The 26,513-nt window shown below is 37.1% G+C and overlaps 1 protein-coding gene and 1 pseudogene across 2 annotated transcripts in view; one reads left to right on the top strand and one right to left on the bottom strand.

Annotated features, from left to right (window-relative positions):
* The window catches only part of IL1RAP (interleukin 1 receptor accessory protein), a 130,501-nt gene that overhangs the window by 84,027 nt on the left and 19,961 nt on the right, over positions 1 to 26,513 (top strand). For both annotated transcript variants that reach the window (XM_004577785.3, XM_004577786.2), the window contains exons 5-8: positions 12,045 to 12,210; positions 15,612 to 15,683; positions 18,696 to 18,822; positions 21,157 to 21,305. In XM_004577785.3, coding sequence (XP_004577842.2) covers positions 12,045 to 12,210; positions 15,612 to 15,683; positions 18,696 to 18,822; positions 21,157 to 21,305 — 514 coding nt within the window. The remainder of the gene's footprint in view (positions 1 to 12,044; positions 12,211 to 15,611; positions 15,684 to 18,695; positions 18,823 to 21,156; positions 21,306 to 26,513) is intronic.
* On the bottom strand, positions 16,121 to 16,482 carry LOC101534594 (eukaryotic translation initiation factor 4E-binding protein 1-like; annotated as a pseudogene).

The following is a 26,513-nucleotide window of genomic DNA, read 5'->3' as shown; positions in this document are numbered from 1 at the left end:
ACAAGCCAAGACCTGGGAGCTTCTTCAGGATCTTCCTCATGTGTGCGAGGGCCCACACACGTGGCCATCCTCTCCTTGCTCAGGTGCATGTGCAGGGGGTAGAATTGAAACTGAAGCAGCCAGGAATTGAACCAGTGTCCATGTGAGATGCCCACAGTGCAGGCAATGGCTTTACTTGGTATGTCACAGTGCTGAAGGCAATGCTCTTACTTTTAATAGACATTCATTTGTATATACATTTAGTAGGTACCAGCTGAAAATCAATTGTGTCCAAGGTTTTGGAAGGAATAAGATACATGCTAATATCTGTGTAATTTAATCCTGACAATTTCAAAAAAAAGAATTCATACTCTTTTTCAATGTAAAATTCTAGGTTTTACAGATTTAAGCATTTGAGAAGAAATAACTTTTTTAAGACTTATCTTTATTAGAAAAAAATTACAGAAAGAAGGAAAGACAGAAATACCTTCCACCCCTTGTTTCCTATTCTGATTATTCACAATGGACCAAGCTGAGCTGATCCAAAGCCAGGAGCCGGGGGCCTTCTTCTTGTATCCCACATGGGTACAGGATCCGAAGGATTGGGTCATCCTCCTCTGCTTTCCCATGCCTTAAGCAGAGAGGTGGATTGGAAGCGGAACAGACAAGACACAAACCAGTGCCTATCTGGGATGCTACACTTGACATGGTAGGATTAGCCAGTTGAGCAGTCACACCAGCTCCTAACTTTTGGTTTTAAATGAATTCACATACCTGTTGAATGCATTGTTCTAACTTCCACATAATTGAATCTTTGAGAAAAAAAAATGACCTTTGGTTTTAAGAGGGGGAATTCACGTGCATGTGCCCTAAAACACTGTTTCATGAAGCAGTTAGACCAAATCTATGTTTAAATCCTGGTGATTCCCAGGTTTTATGCTCACTGTATAAATGGCGAAGCTATTAACTAAAGCATGATAGAGTGGAGAGTAAGTAATGAGTTTAAGAAATGTCATGTTGAGTCGAAAGTGCCTGTTAGACATCTGTGTGGAGGCAGTGACCTCGCAGTGTAGGAGGAAAATCAAGGATCAGATCTGAGCTATATGGTCTTTGAAGCCCAGAGGGAGACTAAACAGAATTTGATGAGATCTGGTGAGCTGGGATTCAGGGAAGACTTTGTATAATATGAATGGAAACGCTAAATGTGGGAAGGAGACAAAGGAACAAAAATACCACAACTGAAAAGCCATTATGCTGGTATGTGTCGAAGAATGTACAGATGACTGGAAAGGGAGTGAACAAAGATCTGTCCTCCTCCTTTTCTGATTAGGAACAAAACTGCCATTGGTGTGAAGCCATACTATTTTATCACTCTATTTTTGAGTAATCCAGTGATGCCTTTATCTACCATGTTGGAAACAAAATCAACGTTTTGAGTAATTGTATTCTCTGATCACTCGTTAGCACTGCTGACTTTGTTTTTAATTCTCTGCCTTTAAAAATCTTCCTTAAATATCCGTTTAAGGTATTTTGGCCCCTCCACAGGATTTCTCTTTTGGTTGTTCTCAACTGAATTCCTCACATTAACATCACAGCCATGGCTTCTTCTTCTTCTTCTTCTTCTTTTTTTTCTTAAAGATTTGTTTATTTTTATTGGAAAGCCAGATATACAGAGAGGAGGAGAGACAGAGAGGAAGATCGTCCACTCACTCCCCAAGTGACCACAAAGGCTGGAGCTGAGCCAATACAAAGCCAGGTGCCAGGAGCTCTTCCTGGTCTCCCACGCGGGTGCAGGGTCCCAAGCCTTTGGGCCATCCTCACCTGTTTTGCCAGGCCACAAGCAGGGAGCTAGATGGGAAGCAGGGCCACTGGGTTAAGAACCTGCGACCGTATGGGATCCTGGCACGTGCAATGCGAGAACTTTAACCACTACACTATTGCCCCGTCCCCATGACTTCTTTTAGTAAGACAAATAATACAAATTATAATCAGTTCCAGGAAATGTGTTTTCTTGTTATCTTCAGGATGAGATCTGAATTGAAAAAGCAAGAAGAAAGTTACATTCCTTGCATGTTACAAGGCAGTGTGCTGGGTGTTTTATATGGTATCACATGTACTCTGTGAGATAGATGTCCTTTGTTAACATATTGGGAAATGAAGTCTCACAGACCTGAACAATAATACCAAATATTTATTAAGCACAACATTGTTCCAAACGCCTTACTTATTTTGCCTTATACTCTCCACATACTTATGAAGCAGCTGAAGTGAAGATTGAGCATTGACCCAAGCGTGCGGAAGATACAATCTTAAGTGGCATGATCCCACACTTTTATATCATCTTAGGAAATCCACTCCAAACAATCCAGCTGCTAATCAGAATCTGAAGTTGCAAGCCAGTTCTGTCTATTTCCCAATCCCACACTCTTCAGAGCTAATGTGGAGAAGCTGATCCTTTTATAGCATAGGGTACTTGGAAGATCAGGGTGAACACTCAGCACATGTTGGATTGTGAACTGAATTATGGGACTCAGGAAGAGAAGGATGGCAAACAAACTGAGTTTGGGAAGTATAGGAACCAAAATATTTATCTTTCAGAATTACAGGGATAATGAGCAGGATTGAGTTTCTCTTCACTGCGTGTCTTCCTTTTATCATCCTCTTTTCTCCTGCATGGCAGGGTCTCCTTAATTCATATCTCAGGATGCACAGTTCTGTCATTCAACAATCCTGTGAGTTAAACGGATGCTCAATAAATGTTTGTTGAATAAGCTAGAATTTGTAAATAGCCTGGGGATAAAGACATGATTTGCAAGAGATTTGCTCAATATCAAATAGTTTATAAAAGTACACCCAAAACACAATATGCATACAGATCAAATACTGTCTTTTTATTCACATAGAGACCTAAAAATATATAGCAGTAGATGTGCGTGGAAGTGTGATCATAATATTCCTATTATATTTATTCATTAATTGTTTGTAATTTAATATATTTATTATTTTGTTAGATTCCAGAGCTTCAAATTATGGCAAAACATCCTAACATTTAATTATTGGATTAATTCTGTTCTTTATTCTTGAAGTATTGTATTTGAAATATTAGCTTTTAGAGACAAAAAAGCAAAAATAATTTTCCCATTTTCTAAGGATCAGATGAGCCTTTATGTTTGATGTTTTAGATCTGGCGTTATGGAAGCTGTTGAAATATGTTCAAGTGCTATTTAGCAGTATGAATATCATTATGAATATCAGTTTGAAAAAATCTAGTTGTTCTTTTGCACATCGTGTTCATAAAATTGATTAATTGGTGTAGACACTGCGATGCAGCTCATTAAGCAACTTCTTGTAACGCCTGTATGCATACAAGAGTGTCGGGACAGCTGATTTCTCATCAGAGGGGGGAATGGAGAGACATAATCCAAGTCCGAACAGAAAAAAAAGTTATCAACATCAAATAAACTGTAACACAAAAACTGTCAAAACAGAAAAAGAAGGGTGCCCCATTATGATTAAGGGATCAATTTGAATATATGACTGTCGTAAATATATGCACCCAATGCCAGGGTGCCTAGCTATTTAAACAGTTGATGGTGACTGTACAGGGGGTCGAGGACTTTCACTTCAATGGTAGTGCTTGACTTCAACACCCAGATAAATCGGACAAATAATCAACAAAGGAACAACAGAAATCGTTGACAGTAGGGACCGTATTGACCCAATTGACATCTAAGAGCTGTCATCTCACAGCAACAGATATATGTTCTTTTCATCTACGCTTGGAACATTCTGTAGGACAGGCCACATGTTGGACCATAAAGAAAATCACAATTACAAAAATAAAAATAACAGCATGTATTATTTCTTTTTAGAAATATTTATTTTTATTGGAAAGTCAGATATACAGAGAAGAGGGGTGACAGAGAGGAAGATCTTCCATCCTCAGCGACCAGAGCTGAGCCAATCCAAAGCCGCGAGCCATTAGTTTCCTCCTGTGTCCCATGCAGGAGCAGAGTTCCAAGGCTTAGGGCCATCCTCCACTGCTTTCCCAGGCCACAAGCAGGGAGCTGGGTAGGAAGTGGGGCCACTAGGACAGGAACTATATGGGATCCCGGTGAGTGCAAGGTGAGGTGTTTGGCCACTAGGCTACTGCGCCAGATCCAGCATGTATGATTTCTTACCACAATGAAATGAAGTTTGAAATGAATAACTTTAGAAGCTCTAGAAAATATGCACACACATACAGACTAGACAATATATTCTTGAATGAACAGTAGGACATAAAAGAAATGAGAAGGGTAAAAATAAAACATCCCTGAAATCCAGCAATGATTCCACAACATATCGTGGGATGTAAGAAAAGCAAGGTTAAGAAGAAGTAAATTTGTGCCTACATCAAGAAATTGCTCAATAAAGAAAACAGTACAAACCCAAAATTAGTACTCAGAAAATATTTAATTAAAAAATGATTATCAGTAGATACAAAGATAACATTAACAAAGCAGAACACATTTTCAAGACAAACATCTTAAGCAAATTAGATATACAATTATTCCTTAACATGATCAAGGCAATGCATAAAAACCACACAGCTAGCTTCATACTGAAGCCTTAAAAGTTGGAAGCATTTCCACTAAGTTTGTGAACCAGATAAAGATATCCAGTTTCTCTTTTCAACTTAAAACAGTTCTGGAAGTTTTAGACACACATTAGGTAATCAGAAGCATCAAAAAGATGCAAATTGGAAAGGAGGAAATAAAATTTTCCTTGTTTTCAAAAGACATCAACCTATAGGTAGGGAAATCAAAAGACTCTGTTAAGAGACAATTAGTACTTGTAAGAGCTTTTGGTGAAGCTGAAGGATAAAAAAACCACACAAGAAAATCTGTACCCTGTGTATAAATAGACAACTGAGAGACAACTTATAATAATGGCACAGAAATTTTGCTAATAGTACAAGAATTAAATACACAGATATAAATCTAACCAGTGGATAATGTATCTATATTTAAAATAAAATATTTTAAAAAATGAAGAAGACAAAAATGGAAAATTTGTCATGTTTGTGGAGAACAGTGTTATTATAATGTCCTTGCTACTCAAAGCAATTTACAAATTCACTGCGATCTCAATCAAAATATCAACAAAATTCTTCTAAAATCTAAGGTAACTGATGCTGAAATTCACGTGGAAACACAAGAAACCTGTAACAGCTAAATTAATGTTAACAAAAAACAGTGCAGGAGACATTAGAATACAGGATTTCAGGACATACTACAGTCTAGTACTGGCACAAAAATAGATATGTAGACCCATGGAGCATAATAGAAACTTCAGAAAACAATCCATGCATTCACAATCAACTGGTCTTTAACAGATGAGCTTGAATCAGCCCTAGAAAGAGGACAGTCTGTTCAACAAATGGTTATGGGAAAATGGAATCTCCACATACAGCAGCACGAAATAGTGTCCCTACCTTCCATGTTACACAAAAGTAAACTGAAAATGGATCACGGTTCTTAATCTACAGCCTGATACTATCGCATTGCTAGAGGGAAATGTCGGAAGGAACTCTGCAAGGCATTGGCATATTCAGACACTTCATGGGAAAGACTTCATGAGCACAGAGAATAATAAGTTAAACAGATGGGGTTGTCTCAAGCTAAGAAGCTCCTCCATTGCAAAGGAGTTCCTAAAAGAAAATACAACTGACAGAATTAGAGAAAATACTTCATTCCATGCAACTGATAAAAGATTAATACCCAGCATATATAAAGAGCTCAACAAATTAGCAACAACAATACAAACAATCAACTTGAGAAATGAGAAACAGATATGGACAGGAATTTTTTTCAAAGGATGAAATCCAAATGTCCAACAGAAATATGAAAAAAAATGCTTAGGATCACTAAAGTCAATCGTCAGAGAAATTTAAATCAGACAAATTCAAATAAAAACCATAATGAGGCTTCACCTTACTCCAGTTGGGGTGGTTATCATACAGAAATGAGGAATAAATAAGTGTTGACAAGGATAGGGAGGGAAATGTGTTCCAGTTCCCTGCTGGGAATGTGAGTTAGTGCAGCCATTATGGAGGACAAAATCACAATCCCCCAGAAATCCTAAAATAGATCTACTGTATAATTCAGCCATACCACTGTTAGGGATTTACTCAAAGGTGATGAGATCAGCATACGAAAGCATAATCTGTACTCCATCTTTATAGCAGCTCAGCTAACATCAGTTAAGTCAACCCAGATGTCCGTTAATTAATAATTGGACAAAAAAAATGTGGTGTATATATATACTAGGGAATACTGCTCAGCCATATAAATGAATAAAATCTGGTCCTTTGCAACAATGTGAGTGTAAGTGGTACAATTATACTACATTAAATAAGCCAGTCCCAATGAGACAAATATGATGTATTTTCCATGATCTGTGCTAGTAGTCAGAATGCCAAATAATGTCATCTACATGAATAAAATTGACATTTTAAGATTTAATTGTTTTATAGCCATGTCTATATGTTTGCAGAACAATGTTTTTGCTTCTTTATTTACTTACCAATTATTTAATTATTGGAGAGTTAAGCTTATTCTTTTGAATGACCCTAAAGTAGGCCACTGTAAAAACTAAAAAATAATAAATGAGTAAAGAGGAGGGAATGTGGGAAAGCAGGCAGGATTCACGGTTGGGTGGGAAGAATCATGCTCCTAAATCCGTATTGTGAAATACATGAAATTTGCTCATCTTATATAAATAAAATAATACAAAAAACAGGAAAAAATGCTTCAGGAGCTAAACCACACCTGCACTCCTGATCCAACTTCTTCCTAATAGCACACATGAGAGTCGGTAAATGAAGCTCTGAGTATTTTAGTTCTTGCCACCTGTGTAGGAATTTCTGACTCCTGGGTTTACCTGATCCAGTTTTGACAGTTTTCGCTGTTGTGGCTATTTCAAGAAGGAACCAGAGAATAAAGACTCTCTCTCTCTTTCTTCCCCTGTCACTCTTTCAAATACATACAATATTTTTTAAGTAATATATTAAGTACACTTCTAAGTTTTAATGCACAGCTATTCAGAATTGATCAGGTATTGTTTGTAAATCTTTCAGAGAACAGGAAACATTTTTTGTTTTTTTTACTTTCAGCTAAGACAGAATTAGGAAAGGACATTTCTGAAAATGTAGCAGGCTTGGGCTTTTTGTTTCATAGCCCAACATGTTGTTCTATGTCAGCATGTTATTGAGAAGACAATACTGTGTCTTTATAGTATAGTATTTTTAAATGCTTGCTTTAACTCTATGTAAAAATTTAGATTGGTTCTTTATCTTTTTGCCTTCCCTAAATTTTTTGTATAGTAATTTTTAATCTTTGATGTGAAGAAAGTATCATAGTCTTCCAGACCTTCATATACAGTTCTTCATATGCATATACATGCAACATTTTATATGTAGCTTTAGAGTATCTGATGATCGAAGATTCATTATTTAACGTTAAAGCCAAATTCAAGTATCTGAAGTCTTAGGGCATTAGATTAGGAGAAATAAATCAATCATTCTGTGCTTCTGATAACACACCATTCATATCTCATCTCTCTTGCTGTCATGTTGTATTTATCTTTTCTGTTCTAGATAGTAGACACTCTCTCTCTTTTCCCATTGTGTATCAATCACACAGAAAAACATAGAGACAATATATGTTGCCCTTAGAGATTCATTAAGTAATTGAATGGATTAGAGTGATCTGTAAAATTCCATGGGAAAAAGTGCCAGTTCTGTTTGTACTGGCTATTGTGTACCCAGCTCCTAATAGTGCCTGGCACATCTAGGGGATTTTGTAAATAATTGTTTTGCGAACACTGGGAGACTTATTTCTATTCATTCGAAGTGATTGGCTGTAGATGTTTTGTGAGATTTTGTGGCCATGTGTAGGGGTTTTATGCCAACACAATCTTTGATGCAAAACTTCAAAAAGTAGCCCCAATTTTTCAGACTTGGTTTTGTGGATTAATTCTTTGGATCCTTATCTCCATTTTCTCTCCCACCCTACAATCCACTACTCAATATCTTATATTCCATACACTAATTCTCCTTTATATGTTCCATTGGCTCTCAACTCCATGCCTTGTGTCTTCGCTTAGTTTTGAATGTGTTTTTGCTCACGTAATGCACACTTCTTGAGCATGTACATTGAGGCCAGATATTAGGCAAGCTGCTATTATACAGGTTCAGGACTCGCCCACCTTTCCTGTTTGGAGTTAATTTCCAAAAAAGGAAATGAAATAAAAGCAGAACATTATTGTGTAATAATTCAGGTCATAATATTGAGGGGAAAATATTACGACAGGGACGGTAAATTCTTCATGCATATTCCTGTGTTTGTCACCCAGATCCCACTCCTACATTATTTCTATTAATAATCTGTTTAACTTTTAAAGATTCAGTCTGAATCTCCCTTCTTAAGTTTTTCTAAGTGCTTACTCTATGGTCTTCTCACACTTTTGTGCCCCAGTATGTCTTTCATTGTATTTGTTGCAGTTATGTGCTAGGCTGTGTATGTAAATGATTTGGGCACCATATCCTTTCCTTTTTACATAATTCTTGTTGTATATTTCTCAAATGAAAATACTCATCTTTATGATGTCATAAGATTGCTTCACTTGTACCCTTTGCAACCCCACATCATTTATTTGTGCTGAAAAATCTCAAAATCATTTCTTGTGCTGTTCTTTACCTATTTGTTGCGGTCAGTTGTCATGGTGATCATTGTGCGGTTGTAAAGTTGCTCTTCTATTTAACTTCTCTTTTTTGAATTCAGAATGAGGAAGTGATGGGTCACCTTGATGGATTGTTTCTTTTCTAGTCAGGCAAGTGCTTGCTTCATTACTGCAATTCACTTACCGTTGAATAATGTCTTGTATGTGGAAACATTTTTCTATACTTGGGTCATCTAGACCTTTTACATGATTGTTTTCTTCTGGAATTCACACAGAAGATTGTGAAATCACCATAATATTTGCTGGACTTATTTGAAATATTAGTTTGTGTTTCTCAGGTACATTTGCAAGAGGTAGAAGAAAATGGAACTGGAAAGAGAAAGGATGTGAGAAGGAGCGAGAGAGAAAGCGAGAGCACGAACTGGGCTTTATAGGCTGGTACTGATGAATGTTGACAATTCAATATTAGCCTAAAACTACCCCCACAATACATATGAACATTGGCATGTAAAATATTTCGTTTCTTTTCTTTCTAAACTGCTATGAGCCTAGAAGGTTTAAAGCAGCTGACAAGTTCTTTTCAGCACATTGTTAAAAAATAATTATTAATTGACAATTCGGTAATAATGGCTGGTTTCTCATCTGAAAAGTGTTTTTGCAGTTTACACTGATTGGACAAATTAACCTGATTTAAATGATAGGGCTGCATGAATACTATTAACACTGAGACTGGCTTCCCCATGGCACAGGTTGAAAGCCACCTTACAGAGTTAGGAGACATGGACCTGGTGTGGTGGTTCAGTGTTAAATCCCTGTGGGCATGTGCTGGGAATCCCATATGAGTACCAGTTTGTGATGTGGCTGTTCCACTTCCCATCTAGCTCCCTGGGAAAGTGGTAGAGAATGGCTCAAAGCTTTGGGACCCTGCACATGTGTTGGAGAACCGGAAGAGGCTCCTGGCTTTGAATTGGCTCAGCTCTGGCTGTTGTGGCCACTTGGAGAGTGAACCAATGGAGAGGAGATCTTTCTCTCTGTCTCTCCTGCTCTTTGTAAATCTGCCTTTCCAACCAAAATGAATAATTTTTTTTAAAAGAGAGAAAATGTTTAAGAATTAGGAGACAGTATCAGCTGTGGTCCTTCCCCTTCTACTTATGGAATTGTTTAATTACTGGAGGATTAAGCTTGTGATTATGAAGTAAATGGAAATTTTGATATCCCCTAAGTAAAAAAGAAAAATAAGAAGGAGGAGAGTGGCTTGGAGGAAATACAAGTTCTATTATGGTCGTAAAATTGTATGTGTGAGATGCATAGAATCGATTATATTTTCATGGATAAATTTGTTTTAAAAAATATCAAGGATTTTGAAACAAGTAAGATAAGTTCCCATTTCAGCTTCCATACTGCCTTGAACTCTTACACCACAGTTGCTTAACCTCACAGGCCTTTGTTTTCTCCTCTATAAAATTAAAGCATTATAAACTTTGTAACATGAATGAAGATGATGAGAGGCAATAAAATATATGTTAAGTGTGTGGCTCGATAAGATTTTTACAAACTCAATTCCCTGATGAGTATGTGTTGGTTTTCAGATCCTAGGGAGAGGGCTCTACTTAGCCATTTGGAAAACTGAGTTTCAGTTTTGTATTATGATGTCTAGAATACGCCTTTGTTTCATTTTAGTTCCATTTGTGCAACTAGAGCACATTTATCAAACTTCACTGCTATTTAAGAATATGTAAGGGGAAGGGGAAAAATTTTTTTTCATATTCATGATAGAGTTCCACAGGCTCAGGGTTTCCCTTTCCACCTGCCCCACTTTTGAGCTGTTTAAACGAACGGTGCCCCAAGAATGAAAAGAAGTTCTAAAGACGTTTAAACTTAATTTAAGCAAAATCTGATGAAAACTAATCGTAGGATCAGAGATTTTTCTTTGACATTATACTTTTTGCTAATACAAGGGTTTTGATTGTTTTGCTAGTGTGACAAATGACCAAAATAACTGCCTGTTCCAGCAGAGGAAACATTGCTAACATGGATTAAATTGTTCACACACCAGCTTCCTCTTGATCATCTCCATGAAACTAAACTTCAGTGCTGCTCTTGAAAGACATTTCCTGCAACAAAGACTTTCTAAATATGCATCTCTCACACTTCAAAATGCATAATTAGAAGCTGGAATAAAATAAAATAAGTAAACTTGAATCAAAGGTTAGGTATGTGAGTACAGAAAATTGAAAATACAAGTCAGTAGTAGAATCCCAGAAGTTTAAGCACTTAAAGGGTCTTAAAAATAGTGTCATTGATTTTTATCATTGAAGATGTGTAAAACAAAGCTAAGATTTTTCACAAAATGTAAATGTTTTACATATATTTTGTTCATAGAGGATAAACTGAAAAGTTTTCTCCAAAAGTAGAAGACAAAACAGTGTAGCTTGTTAGTAAAGTTAAGGGATGAAAACAGGACTCTAGATATTGTAAAGGGTATTTTCATATCATTTTTTAAAAAATAGCTGAATTATCTGAAATATAATTTGAGAACAGAAACAAGGTCCTTGGACATAATATGGTTAATAAAAAATTTTTAGCTTTTAGATTTGGGGTCTATAATTCTCAACTGTGAAAATGTGATGAAATGGGATAAAAATAAAAAACTGTTTGGAAATGATAGGGAGTCAATAGGGTGATCAAGAGTGCCAGAAACAGGCATCTAAATTGAGTCCCGGGTTATCAGATCGTGTGACAGGATTCTTGAATTCATATAGTCAATGAAAAAAAATGCAGAATAAAAGTAACTTTTCTAAATTGCCGAGTTTTCAGTTGCCGTAATTTACTTAGTCGTTATTTTATTGCCTAACTATCAACATGAGCTTTCGAGAATTTCAATACCAGAACCTGAAATGAAAGATCTTTGCTTTTGTAGTCATATGTAACTTCATAATTCTAATGAATCCTTTTCAGGAAAGAGCTATGTATTATTTTTGAAAGATTATCCAGCACTTGACCAAGATAATTTTGTATCAAGTTATACACCTATAAGTTCACTGCAAATGTGTTTGTATGTATATATATATATATGCATATGGCCACCATTTCATATCCTGGATATTTCACTGCTGATCCTGATGATGGCATGAGCAAAGCAGCAGCGGATGGCCCAAGTGTTTGGGCCCCTGATACCCATTTGGGAGACCTTGATGAAGTTCCTGGCTTCGACCATAGCTATTTCTAATAGTTGCAACCATTTCTCTCTCTCTCTCTCTCTCTCTCTCTCTAACTCTGATGTTACAAATTAAAAATCTCTTTTTAACAAAAAATAAACTATTTTGTTTTACTTCCTCAAGGGTTGTTATAAAATACAAGATTTTCATAACGTTATGCCAGATGGCATGAAATTGAATTTTGTCATTGCTTTGGTTTCAAATAATGGCAATTACACCTGTGTGGTTACATATCCTGAAAATGGACGTACCTTTCATCTCACCAGGACTCTTACTGTAAAGGTGGTAGGTAAGCATGATTTGTATTAAGTATACACAGCAAATACATGATGATTTTGTTCAAGCTCTCAACAATTTTTCATATACAAAAATATATGCTCTGTAGGAAAATAGACAATGCTTTTAATCCATGGTGTTATCACTTGAGGCCTACAGCAATTCCATGTGTATAGTATCAATTCAATAACACATCAGCTGAATAAATCTGCAAATAACTGATACAAAGGGAGTTTGGGAAGTGAAAAGAATACTAGGTATATATGTGTTTAAATTATATTACTGTCACTTATTAATAGCATGACTTTAATTAAGGTTTTAGTGTCCTTATCTTTACATTTGGACCAACAAGATCTACCACTCAGGAAAATTCCGAATATTAAACCTAGCATATTGTGTGAATGCCGTTTCAAACAAGAGATACAGAAGGTACGAATGGTAGTTAAGTGTATTGTTGAAAAAGTGTCCTACATGGTTTCATCAAGCTCTATTTTTGTGGAAGCCAAAACTGCTGTTGCTGTCGTTGAAGGTGCTTACTGGTAGCATTCCGTTTCTGTACTGATGGGATAGGGTGAGAGACTAGAGAGGTGGAAAGGACAGGGCCTGTGCAGAACCCAAAAAGTCTGACAGTCACAGATAGCTTCAGATCTAGTGACAGGATATGTGGCTGCGTTCATTGTGTTAAAAGTGATGATGGCATAGGAGAATAATATTTTGCTGTATCCGTATTTTGATAGATTTTGATAGGACTCACGATCCTACTAACAATGAGATTCACAGACAGAAAGTTAAATTTTAGATGTAACTCCTTGGATGGTAGAACTAATTCTGAATCTTGGGGTTTCTCTGTCCAGAGCTTTTTGAGATATTGGCCAATTACAACTTACAAAAACATTACAGTTGCAAAACTATAGTGCAAATATAGGGGTCAATGTGATGGCTTAGTAGACTAATACCCCTCCTCCAGTGATGTCATCCCATACAGGCACTGTCCCTAGTCTTGGCTGTTCCCCTTCTGATCCAGCTCCCTGCTTATTGCCTGGGAAAGCAGTGGAGGATGGCCCCAGTCTCTGGGTCTCTGCAGCTATGTGGGAGACTCAGAAGATGATCTTGGCTGTCAGCGTTGGAATGGCCAAGTTGTAACCATGTGGCCATTTTAGGGATGTACAGTGAATGAAAGATTTATCTATCTCTCTCTCGCTATAACTCTGACTTTGAAGTATAGAATAAGTAAATCTTAAATCACAAAAATAAATGGCTTTGTCATAGTCAAAAAGTTCAAACCAATCAATTAATGCTAAGTGAAAAATTAATGAGGAAGAAAATACCCGAATACATTTTGTGTCTAATGTGAATGGATTTTGGAAGCCAAATGAGTAACCCAACTTTATATTCCACTGTGTGTGTGTTGATACAGCTATAGACTCACATATTAAGTTCACCCATTTTTGGAAAGCTAAGAGGAGGAATGCTTGGTCACCTAGTTAATAGTTGTAAAAGTAAGTAAACACAAATGGAGAAGGAGAGTCTTACCGTCTGCTCTAATGCAATCAAACTTACACATTATATCTCAAATCTAAACCATGAGATGTGTTTTATGATTCTTCATTTTATAGTTAAAGAAAATTAGCTTCCTAACAATTGAATTAAAACTTAGACTCTAATAGTTTGTAGACAGCCTGAGCAGGCTCTGACCTTGCTCAGAATGTTTGTTGCTCACTACACTGAAAGCCTCTTCAACCTATTGTTTTGGCAATATAGAAGAGCAGAAAACCTGTTGATACAATTCAGCTGGTAACTTGACCTGAAGTATGCTTATATGAACTTGAATTGCTTTAACAATATGAGTTTTGATTTTACCATTTATGTATTCATTAACTTAATATTTATTTAACCGTGTCTAATACTAGATATTCTGGAAATAATGGGGAGCGATCGCTAGACAACATATAACAAAGATATGAAAACAGTTATAGTGTAGTTTGATATTTCTCTCTCACACAGGCTTAGTTTGATATCTCTGTCTCACACAAGCTATGAAAGCAAGAAAACTGTACTTAACCATGTGTGCTTAAAGGTGGAGGATATCGTAGTTCCTTGATAAAGGATAATCTATCAAAATATCCTATCACAAACATAAAATACATAGCAAGTTTCTAATTCTCTCTAGGTACAAATTACATGTTCTACAATACAGTTGAGTTTAATATTATCAGTTATCTCATCGCCCACACTGCCCTGTCCCACGTAGTGCAGTCCTCTAAGACTGCCATAACCCTGCTTGTATGCCAGTCTTGTGCAGCGTTTCCCCGGGTTATCCATGCATCTGCCCGACTCGTCTACAAGTCAGTTTCCTACAACTCCCTCTTCAGGTTCTATGATGTTCTGGAATCACAGAAAATTCAGTAAACTGCTTATTATATGAGCAAGTTTATTACAAAGGTTTCACATGGGGGAAAAATAGTGCACGGGGTAATACAGAAAGGTTTTCAGTGTAGCAGTTCACTTCTTCTGGAGTTGAAATGCCATAACTTCTTGGCTTGTATTTGTCTTTACCAACTCCAAAGTTCTCTGACAGCATGTGTAAGGGATTTTATAGATCCATTTCATAGGCAAGACTGAAGAATCAGTGGCATTGGTAATTGACTCAGTCGCCTGACTGTTCACTCCGTGAAACTTAGGGAGTGAGATCACAGTTCTAGATCGTGTTCTGATGTTTATTTCTGGCCACCTGCCCTCCCCTCCTGGAGCCTGCAGTCCCAGTCATGTCATCAGAACACACCACTCCAGAGATTCTAGGGATGTAAGAGCATTCATGGCAAGAGATGCAGCCAAACAGGACAAATGCTGCTGCCGCTGCCTCTATCATTTGGGAAATTACGTGAATTTTAGGAGCCTGGAGCAGAGCAAATATGTTTTTTTTTTTTATATCTCACTTACCTTAGTTCAAATAATTAAAATGCACAAATTAAACAAAGAATAGAATTAAGGGATTTCTTTTAAAAAATATTTGCTTATTTAATTGGAAGGCAAATTACCAGAGAAGGAGAGACAAAGTGCTTCCATCCATGAGTTAACTCACCGCAGGGCCACAAGGGCCAAACTGAGCCTATCTGAAGCCAGGAACTAGAGCGTCTTGTAAGTCTCCCTTTTGCATCCAGGGTCACAGGCTCTTGCCATCAGCAGGGAACTAGCTGGTAATGGAGCAGCTGGGATGTGAACCGGAGCCCTTATGTGGCACCACAATGAGCAGAATAGCTTGTTGAGCCACTCTGCTGGCCTCAAATTACAATGTTTCTTAAAAGGAATTAGAAAATCATGCCAGGAGAATTGGAAACGGGTTCACAGAAAAGCAGGTTCTTGAGTAAGACTCCTTTCCTTGATGAATCCTGTTTTATTTCCTCTCTTTCACAGGCTCTCCAAAAGATGCAATGCCTCCTCAGATCCATTCTCCCAATGAGCGTGTGGTCTATGAAATAGAACCAGGTAACTACAGACATGACTCTGAATTTCAGCTATATTTTCCTTTTTTTTTTTTTTTTTTGAGAGTGAAGACAGCTTTTATTGCTTCTCGTGGGGAGGGCGGGGTGGGGCGCTTCCTCAAGGCACCCCCAACCTGAGGCAGGGGTGGATGCGCCCCCAGAGGGCCAGAAGAGCCAGAAGGTCCCTTCAGAAAGGGCCCTCTCTCTTGCGGTCCACCGTCCCGGTCTGGACTGCAGCTCCCGCGCCCACGGAGGGAGGCACAATTGGAGGTTTGTGCTGGTGCCTACAAGGAGGGAGGGAGGCAGACACCCTGAGCAGAGCAGCAGAGGGCCGAAATGTTGCCAGCCCCCACCCTGACCGGGGCCTGCCGAGATCCCTTATGGCCTGGATGGTGTGACTTTTCGCCCAGAAGGGCCTTGCTCGCTGGGACAGCTGGCTGTTTAAATGTCCATCTTAAACTGCAACTCTTCACCAGCTCTCCACTTGTCCTCTGGGCTGTTGCGCACGTGGCTCTGGCTGGCTTCGGGGGTTGGAGGGCACTCATCACTAGTAGGGCTAGTGACCCCGGGAATGGTGGGCAGGTCCTTTGCAGGCCTCTGGGCCAGTGGGGAGTTGCAACACTCCATCAGGAATTTCCGGTCATAGATGATCCTGGTGCCTCCCGGCGTGGTGCTGAAGAGCGTGCCCCCAGGGGTGGTGCTGTGGTGCCCAGGTGGCAGCTGCACACCATCCCTCAACACCACCCGGCGAGGGGCCGGGATGGCCAGCTCCGGGTCTGGCTGTAGCTGCTGGCCCCAGACATGGTTCGCAGCACGGCCACCCTCCCGCCCCGCTCGCTGAAACAGCCTATTTTCTTATTTATAAGGTGTTCAAATGTCAGTTTACTTAGTGGAAGATGATCAAAGCTACTATAAAGACATACACAGATTGAAACTGAAGTATTTTCAGAAACCAAGGCACCTCTGAGGCTCAGCTGCTTTCTCAATCTCAAGGAGAGCTGCAAAGGTGTTTTTGTTTTTGTTTTCTCACTTTCAGCATCTGCTCTCTTCCCCTGCTCCCAATCTCTCTCTGTGGTTTGGGGATTGCTATTCAAGAAAGTGCTAGTTTGCATGGGGCATTGTCTTCTGGGGCAGCCACAGCAACAAGAGACATCTTCTAGACTCCTCCATGATGAAAGTGCAGGGGTGGAGCCCAGATCGCATGTGAGAATTAAGCAGCAACTGATTGAGCTGGTACACATGGATTCAGGGTATAACCACAGGCTTGCTCTGGGCCTCCGGGCAATTTTTTCATTCCTGGCAATAATCAGTTATTATTACAACTAATGGTTTGTTCCTCAGGCTCAAATCTGCCTGTGATTAAATACACTGACAACCATGTTAAACTTTATCATTTTTTGTACTGTATCCTTTGCAATAATTTCACTATAAGTGCAATACAAGGTTTAGAGAACAGCAATACCAAAAACAAAAATAAATTTGCAAATTAGATTTCGCTTGAAAAAAACAAAGAGGGCCTCACGCGATAGCCCAGTGGCTAAAATCCTCACTTTGCATGTGCCAGGATCCTACATGGGCACTGGTTCTAATCCCGGCAGCTCCACTTCCCATCCAGCTCCCTGCTTGTGGCTTGGGAAAGCAGTCATGGATGGCCCAAAGCCTTGGGACCCTGCACCTGTGTAGCAGAACCAGTAGAGGCTCGGGGTGCCTGGGTTTGGGCCAGTGCAGCTCCAGCCATTGCATCTGCTTGTGGAATGAACCAATGGATTGAAGATCTTCCTCTCTGTCTCTCCTCTTCTCTGTATACCTGACTTTACAATAAAAAAAAAGATCAAATAAATCTTTTAAAAACCTAGGCAGCACACTAAGGGATCTGCTAAAATCAATTGAACTGCATTTCTAGAGTTAGCTGTGGGGTTGTACAGCAATATAAACATTTTTAATAAAATTGCAGAAACTCCTTATTAATGACCTAATTGTCTTTCGTTTACCTCTCATATTATGCTTTCAAAAAAGCCTCACAGCGTTCAGCCTGTGTTCCTTCATGTTTGTATGTATGAAACAGGAAGAGAAAAACTCAAGAATCATGCATTAGGAAGGTGGACAGGCTATAACTGCTTGAAGAGAAAAACCTAAATTAAAATTAGGGTGTGATACAGTTTATCTTCCAGACCTGGGCACCTTTTGATATTGAAAGCAGTTCATGTGAATAACTGACCAGGAATGTAAGCAAAACACAGCATTGTTTATGAGTAAATCTGAATGCAAAATCACTCTAGGTTGGAACCTGACATGTAACTTATTAACAGTTTGCTCTCAGGATGCCTTAACATGTTCAAGCCTGGCCTTCTATTACAGAGAACATGCATTTTAAAATGCCTCCCTTGTTCTCTAAAAAAAAATCGAATAATCTCATGAGTAGGTTTAAATATTTAACACAGGTACTTTTACAGTTTTCAATGAGTATGTTACAACTGCTATTTGTGATTAGTATTCTTTTCTGCGAAGAATATCCCGAAACACTTGTTCCATCTCAGAAAGGGAGTGTAGGATTTTTTGCTTGTAAGCTGTCTTAAGGTTTGTTGGATGCACTCTTGCAGAGTGAGTATTTCAGGATTCCGCTTCTTAGGCCAGTTTTTCTGTGGCGACCTGACTGACCCTCCCTGAACCTTTCCTTGCTGTGCTTTGTTTTGGAGGGAAATGACAAATGAGAAGCGAAGTTGGTAGTTCTGTAGCACTTTCAGCACACTGGCTGGCTTTTTAAAGCATATTCAGGTTGCATTGATAATGTTAATTCTGGGCACTTCATGTAAAGTTAATGGCTTTTTTTTTTGGTTTGGTTATGAGTGACATGTTTCCTTATGGTAGATCAATAGAGTAGCAGTCAAAGCTAAAATTTCAGGTGTATATAATTTTATGGTTTCTGAATAGATATAAAATAAAATGAGTATAATCATATTAAAGTTACAAGTCATTGGATTATCTTGGTTACTCCACTGTTTTTTGTTTGTTTTAGGAGAGGAGTTACTCATCCCCTGTAAAGTCTACTTTACTTTTCTAAAGGACTCACGCAATGAAGTTTGGTGGACCATCGATGGAAAAAAGCCTGATGACGTCAGTCTTGATGTAACCATTAATGAAAGGTACTAGGGATGCAGCCAAGGGTCACTAACCCTTGTCCCTGAGACTCTCTGATAAACACTAATCAATGAAAATTTAAATTTTCGTTTTTTGAGTATCATTAGTAGAGGTCAAAAGGATTATCATATGTTCAGTGACTGCTTCCCAAAATTGGGATATTGGACATGTAATTTCAGAGCCACCTGCTACCTGATGACTGTTAATGGAATTTAATTCAAATGCCTTTGAGCTAAGCTCCTCCCTCACACTTCTTCTATAGGATTGCACTGTATTGTCTTAACCCCAGAAAGATTCACACAATTTTGACACTCTCTTTGAAGTAGATAAAATGCATATCCCAAGTGAATAAAAAGGAAACAGTGTAGGTTTGTGATACATGAAAGATTATCAGTGTATTCATTCTCTCTCTCAATTCTGGAAAATATTTTTGTGCCCCAATAATTATGTATCATTTGCTGTGTTTTAATTGGCATGGATTTTCTGTCTTCCCCTAGTTCTTAATGCACATGTGTATGTGTTACATTCATAATCAACAATAATTAAAATATTGAGCAAATGCATTTATGTTCTTTAAATTGTGGTAGTAATATAGCTCATTTTTAAAATAGTAGTGTGAGTCATTTTATTGCTACGTAAACCTGACTTTGGTCCTTGAAGACAAGATTACTGTTTAAATGAATTATACCATTGTGAAAGAGCATTTGACTCTTGGCAACAACTAATGAAAAGATTAGCAGCAAACAAGCTACATGACAAATTCATTCCAGGACCTTAATTTTATCACCTATGTGCTTACATATTTTGAACTGCTTGAGTTTCTAGACTTTACGAGATATTTCTTTCCTAATGGTGAGTTCAGACTTAATGTAGAAAACCTGATTTATTCACTGTGCTTTAGATTTTTGGTCCCTAAGTAGGTAATTAACTGTATATGAATGACAGTGTTAGACCAGGCATTTCAATCAAATGTGATAAATATTGTGACTGAGTAGTATCGAATGGTTTGCAAGAGACTATTAGGAGATTCAGTCAGTTTTTTGAGGTTAAGTACTACTTGTGAGATGATATAGTATCAAATGCAAGATCTGAATTTTGAGTGTGATTAGAAAGATACATAAATGGAAAGTATGTTTCTAGTGTGAGGAGCATCATGTCCAAAGGCTGGAATTTACAGAAACAGAAAAGACTCAGAGGCAGAAAAGTTGTTCCCTAAAATTGAAATACATTTTTTTTGGCAGATTGTGTTGCTGCAAGGTGTAGCTGAAGGCTCTGAGGGAGAGATCGATCAGTTCAGGAGTTCTGAACATTGTGATTCCCACACTTGTAATAATAGTGAATGAATAATAGGGAAAATTGTGCTGTTCCTTTTGCTGCTATGGAAACGCATTGTCCGTTTTCACAGAAGCAGTAGTGTTCAGCTTCGGCTAAACCAGTCCGGGGCCCTCCATCAAAGCATGTGACTGACAGTAAACCAAATACAAAGGGGAGCCTGAGTAGCCTATAGCTTAGGAGGATGATTTTATCCTCTGAGTTAAAATTCAAACATCTGTGTATTTTAAAGATTTTTTTGCAAGAATTACAAAGAGACAGAGAGAGAGAGAGAGAGAGAGAGAGAGAGAGAGAGAGAGGAGAAGGAGTCTCTCTCACTCTCTAGCTCACTCCCCAAATGACCACAATGGTTGTGATGGGGCCAGGTAAAGCCAGGAACCTAGAATTCCTACAGCAGAGCCCAGACCTGAGTCATTACCCTCTGATCTCCAAGTGCATTAACAGGGAGCTGTATTGAAAGTGAAGCAACAATGAGATGATAATAATAGTCCTACATGAACAGTTATTTAGTATTCTTCTAGTAAATATGCATCCATAATGCTGTTACCAGGGTCCTTAAGTAATAATACATGCTGTGTAGGCACTACTAATTTTCTCTTACAAAAAGAGAAACACAAGACATAGATTTTCTATCATGTCCCATGTATACAGCAGTAAGTGACAATGTTGAGCAAAACTCAAATGGATCTGCCCCTATGGAATTCTGTGTTAACGAACACAGCATCCTGCCTCATTAGTTTCAGTGAAGGAAGATCTTTTGCTTTGAAGAGAAATCTATAGCAAAAATCCATGATTGGAATTTGATATAAACATTGGAACAGTCTGCAACGTAGATGGTGAAGAGCACTCTTGCTATGTGATCATTCCCCTTTTGAAACAATTGTGTTACAGTTGATGAGCATGTCTTCCCTATCTGGGGACTCTACAATTGCTTCCTTGTCAGATTCACAGAAAGCACATAGCTTTTGAGTCTCATAAATCCTTTATTTTCTTTTCTCTATTTCTAGTATAATTTATACCAAAACAGAAGATGAAACAAGAACTCAGATTTTAAGCATCAAGAAAGTTACAGCAGAGGATTTCAAGCGCAACTATGTCTGTCATGCTAGAAATGCTAAAGGGGAAGTTGACAAAGCAGCCAAGGTGAAACAGAAAGGTAATGGATGCCCTCAGTGGATGGATCAGTGAACTCCGGTTGTAATAAGTGAGTAAGGAAAAGGGAGAAGTTGGGAAGAGTAGAATTTCAGCACCTAGCACATCTCACACACGGTAATGAAAGAGTTGAGAGAAAAAAACTATGCAAGTTTCCATCTGTGCAAAGATGCCCAAAATATTGTTAATTATTGTGTGAACGATTAAGTGCCTAATTGTTGCTAAAAAAATTTTAAGTGTTTATAACAAAGTGGCATAATTTTATGTCTCCTTAATCGTAAAAATGAGAACTAAAACATTCCAGCTTACCAAGGATATAATCAAACTTGTAGAGTCTCATATAATTAGTGAATTGTATAGAACCTTTGAGAAACCATGGTGGACAGAGTTAAAGAGCCATACAAATTATCATACTGCATGACATCATACTTTGGGAATCATTCCCGAATAAATAACAGAAAGATAATCGTTTATCCCTTGATATTATTGAAGGCATTATTTGTAATATTGAAGTGTATTATAAATACCCATCATCTAATTTTATGAATAAATTATAAAATATGTAATTGCAACACTCTGTATCAAGAATCAAACAAGTTTATAATATAGTAGCTACCATTGATAAACGATAATCATTAAGACCACTGTTTAACCTGATATAAAAATGATGTTTTTGTTAATATTACTATAATTTTCTCTACAAATAAAAAATTATAAAGCCTTGTTGTGTGAGCTGTTGCTCTAAAAAAGCATTTTTCCTAAATACCATTTTGCGTCTGACCCTGAACATCGAATCCCAGACTATGAGTCGCTTTGAGAAGATTTTCCAGTATTCTAGAGAAAGGGAGTGGAGGGGTGATTTCCCACATATGTCTGTGTGTCATATAAACAGACATACAAACTTATCATTTACATCAAAATGGGAAAAAATTGGCTCATAATTGTTACAACAAAAAGTGGGGCTTAATTTTTTTAAAAAAACTGATGAACAAATAGGATCCGTGCTACAATTTCATGGCAAGGTAGAAAACAGAAAAGGCCTGAAATATATATGCCTTTTGAGTTTTAGTAGGTTTGTAAAGGAAAACTCATTGCGTCTGCTCCTTGAAACCATGGAGACAAGACTAAAGTACATATTAGCCAGCTTTCCAATGGCACTTTCTAGAAACACAGCTAAGAACTATTATTGTACTGCAATGCATTATTTGTACCCTGCAGTCAGGCAGCCTGCTGAAATCCTGATCTAGGCATGCTACGTATTTTATCCTTTGTGGGGAAAAAAAAAATCACTTAATCTCTTCTAGCCTCAGTTTTTTTTTATGAATAAAGTTAGCAAAAGAATACCAATTTCACACAAGCTGGTTTTCAAGTGCTCAGTGTGGTTTCTGGCATATATACCTCTTATTGTTCAGTAAATGTTAGCCCTTGCTGCTTCCATATCTGTCTCCTAAAGGTCATTTGACAGACTTTATACTCTGATGAGTGCCATTATAGTCTAGGTAAAACCAGACCAATACCAAATTACTTTGGTTCAGGACCACTAGAGTGTTAATATATAACAGTTCACTTAGGATGTCTGCCAAGCTTTGGATTGTAGTATGCAAGATTCTCAAATGTATTGGTTTCCAGATTCCTTAAACATAAGTATCATGTGTAACTCATCCACTCATCTTCTGAGACATGTGTCCTGGGAAACAGTTATGGGGATTGACATAAGTTAATAATTGATTGTCAAAAATAGAGTCAAAACAGTTGATTAGAACACTGTTTTGTGTAGGAGTGGAGCCAGAATCCACACACCAAAGTACTTTGGTATTTACCATCAGATAGTCACCCCTTTCCTAAATGCTGAGTTCACATTCATGCCTTGCACAGTGGGTCCTGTTTTGAATTCATTCACGTTATAAAGTCTATACACTTTATCAAGGATACTACAGGAAGACATTTAGGACAGAAATCAGAGGAATGTATCTAAGTGGAGCCTAACGGCAGCACAATTCCAACTAGTTATTTAAAATCAAGTATTGGAGACGTCATCGTTTTGTTCTGTTCTCTTTATTTGTTTCCTTTGTTATTCCATGACACAGTTCCACAGGTTCTGGGATTTCCCTTTCCCCACACCAAGTCCCCATCCTCCCCATATTTTCCCCATGTCATTACAATAGTGTAGTCCTTCAGAATCAGTCATAAGTCCATCAATCTATTATTTAAGTGTATCATGGCATTCTAGATATAGGCAGTGTCAGAAAGACCAGCGTCCTATTGTCAAGATACTTTCAACAGTTTCCTTGGGAGTTCATCTTTGATTTGGAAGAGGAGATGCACACTGCATTTCATCTTCACATCTGCACACGATAATCTCTACTACAACATCCTCGTAAGTGAGAAGACATAAAACAAAATCAACACAGAGAGAAAAAAAAGAAAATTTACAACAGCATGAAGTGAAATAACGTACTACTGAATGGTCAATGCATGGCTGAAGTGAAAAGGAAAGTCAAAGACCTTCCTGAAACAAACAATGCTATTGTGTGACCTATGAGTCAGTGAGGACATTGATCATAGATTAGAACAAAACCTATATGAAGGAGTGAAAATAAAAACAAACATATCAAAACACCTGATGTAGCAAAAACAGCATTGGAAGGGCTATTTATCTTGTATTTTGCATGAAGGTCACCTTATATCAGAGAGAACATATGACCTATTTTTTTTAGTTCATTGTATTTTGGATAGACACATAAGTTTTTTACTGTATGATTTGTCAGCATTTTCACTCAGTGGATTCATTTGCATTTGTTGAGTAGTATTTTTACAAATGGGATGGAGTTCATTTTTTCAGTTTCTGCTTTTATAATTAGTGGTTTTTAAAAGTGCCCTTAGCAAATCTTCCAACCTTAAATATTTATAAACGTATTATTCTCTTTTGTCATATAGAAGATTAGCAGATTTTTTTTTCCTTTAATATCTAGGTCTCTAGACCAATTCAAATTTTTTTCTATGATGTGAGTATTGGTTACAGTTGAGTTTTCTCTTGTTTTTTTTCCAGTTGTTTCAATGTTATATTGAAAAATCATTTGTTGTTGTTTAACTACCTTGAAAATTTGAGTACATATTAAATGACTCAAAATATATCTTTTTCTGCTCTCTGCACTGCATTTTGTGAATTTTTGTTTTTAATTCAATACTTCTTTATCCTGATTAACATACTCTGAAGGTAATTCTTAAAAATAGATCCTGTATGTATTATTCATTTTTTTCAAAATCAATTTGACTATTTTAAGGACTACAGTATTTTATAACCCAACACAATAATACAGCCTTTTGACATGTTAGATTTTGACCTTGATCTTTTGATGTTGCTAAACTTGGTCATTCCGTTTCTGCTTTTTCAACTTTGTTTCTTTAGCATTTTCTAAGAACTTGGCTATGTGATCCTATTAAAGAGCAGTTTTGCTGCTTCCTTTTCCAGCTTTATGCTTTGATGATGTGACTAGTCACATCCCTTTTTTGACTCCCAACGTAATGATTATTTGAAATTACAAGAGGAGCCAACTTTGTGTTATTTTCAAATTGAGATTGGTCCAGCTATTATGTATATAATTTGTTTGTCACATATAGAGCATTTTGATAGATATCATTTATTTGTCGGAAATATTAACATATTTGGCTTATTGAGACTTTTTAATTCTATGTTTTGACTTTTCTTGAATTCCTAATTTCATCTATAGACAAGAGCTTATTTTTTTCATTTATTAGTCAATGTGATAGTTTTACTGATTTTGAACTTATAAATCTCCCTTATTAAATTACTTTGTAAATCTAGGAATGCTAAATGATGTTGAATGCTCTTCATTATTCACTTCAGGACATGTCCTATTTTTTTTAATTCGTGGGTTATCTAGAAGTGTGTTTATTTGTATATTCTTAGGGATATTTCTTCATCTATTAATTGTAGTATATGAGAGAGTTCATTTGAAATTTAAACCAGCCTGTGCTCTGTCACTTTTGATAACTTAATTTGGAGCGTTAAATATTGTAATTTATATCTTGGCAATTAAAACAATTAGCAATGAGGTAAAGTCAGCAATAGATTTCTCACATAGAACTACCCAGAGATCATAATTCTAAAGTAGCATGGATTGAAAAGGACACAGAATTTATATTCAAATAGACTTATTTTAAATTTCTGGCTCTAGTACTAATGGTATATCCATTGGTCAAGTATATAAAATGGTATTGATGTTCTTCAATCATGCTGCTTTTTAATGTACTAAAAAAGTTTATGTACCACAAAGCCATGGAATTATTGCCTTCTATGTGGGTCTATGATCAATGTCAAAATTTCAGTGTGTGTGTAGGTGTGTGTTTGCTATGAAAATAACAAACTGAAGTTTGATTTTTGTTTCATATCAATATCCAATGGTTCTATAAAGATTTGTTGGAAAGGGTTTGCTTCCCTCCTGGTCTTGCTCTGCTGCCTTTTCTGGTATTGTTATGGATCATGTAAACATGAGGTTCAAAGTCTTCCTTCCTTCCTTTCTTTTGCCTCTTTAGAGTTTCATTTGATTTTCTTCTGGCCAATATTATTTGTAATGCAATTTATGAGGATTTTTTTGGTCTCTTTTTGTTCTGTTTATTGTTATCTCTCATTTATCGCTTTTTCTTTGGCGGGTTTTAATATTGACTATGTTGATTTTTAAAAATAAATATCTTCTGTTGTGTTATATGTGTATATTATTTAAAGTTTATTAAACTTCATGGTCTATATGCTTTTCTTTATTAATTAACGTGAAAAAATTTCAGCCATGGTTTCCTCAATTGTATTTTTCTGTTGTTTGCTGTTCTTTTCTTCTTTTGTTAGTACTTTAGCTAAGTTTCAGTTAAACCACTTCTGCTCCACACTACCCAATAGATCTCTGAGACTCTGTACTGCTGCTCTCTTATCCCTTTTCTTGTACTGGGTTTGGGTCGTTCTTGTTTGCAATAATCATTGCTATGGTAATAGCATCCACAGCAATTATAGCTTTAGAATTTTATTTTTCAGTATTTGAGTTTCCATTTCTCCACTGAAAACCCTATGTGGATATTTTATCTTTGATGTTTCTATTGTCTATTTTCTTTTTTATCAAATTCAATAAACAGTTTATTAATATATATTAAAATATTTTTGGGATATTCTGTCATCTTAGCTAATTCTAGCTATATTCTT

This window comes from Ochotona princeps, chromosome 3, assembly GCF_030435755.1.
Source record: "Ochotona princeps isolate mOchPri1 chromosome 3, mOchPri1.hap1, whole genome shotgun sequence".
NCBI lineage: Eukaryota > Metazoa > Chordata > Mammalia > Lagomorpha > Ochotonidae > Ochotona > Ochotona princeps.
This window is presented reverse-complemented; position numbering and strand designations above follow the sequence as displayed.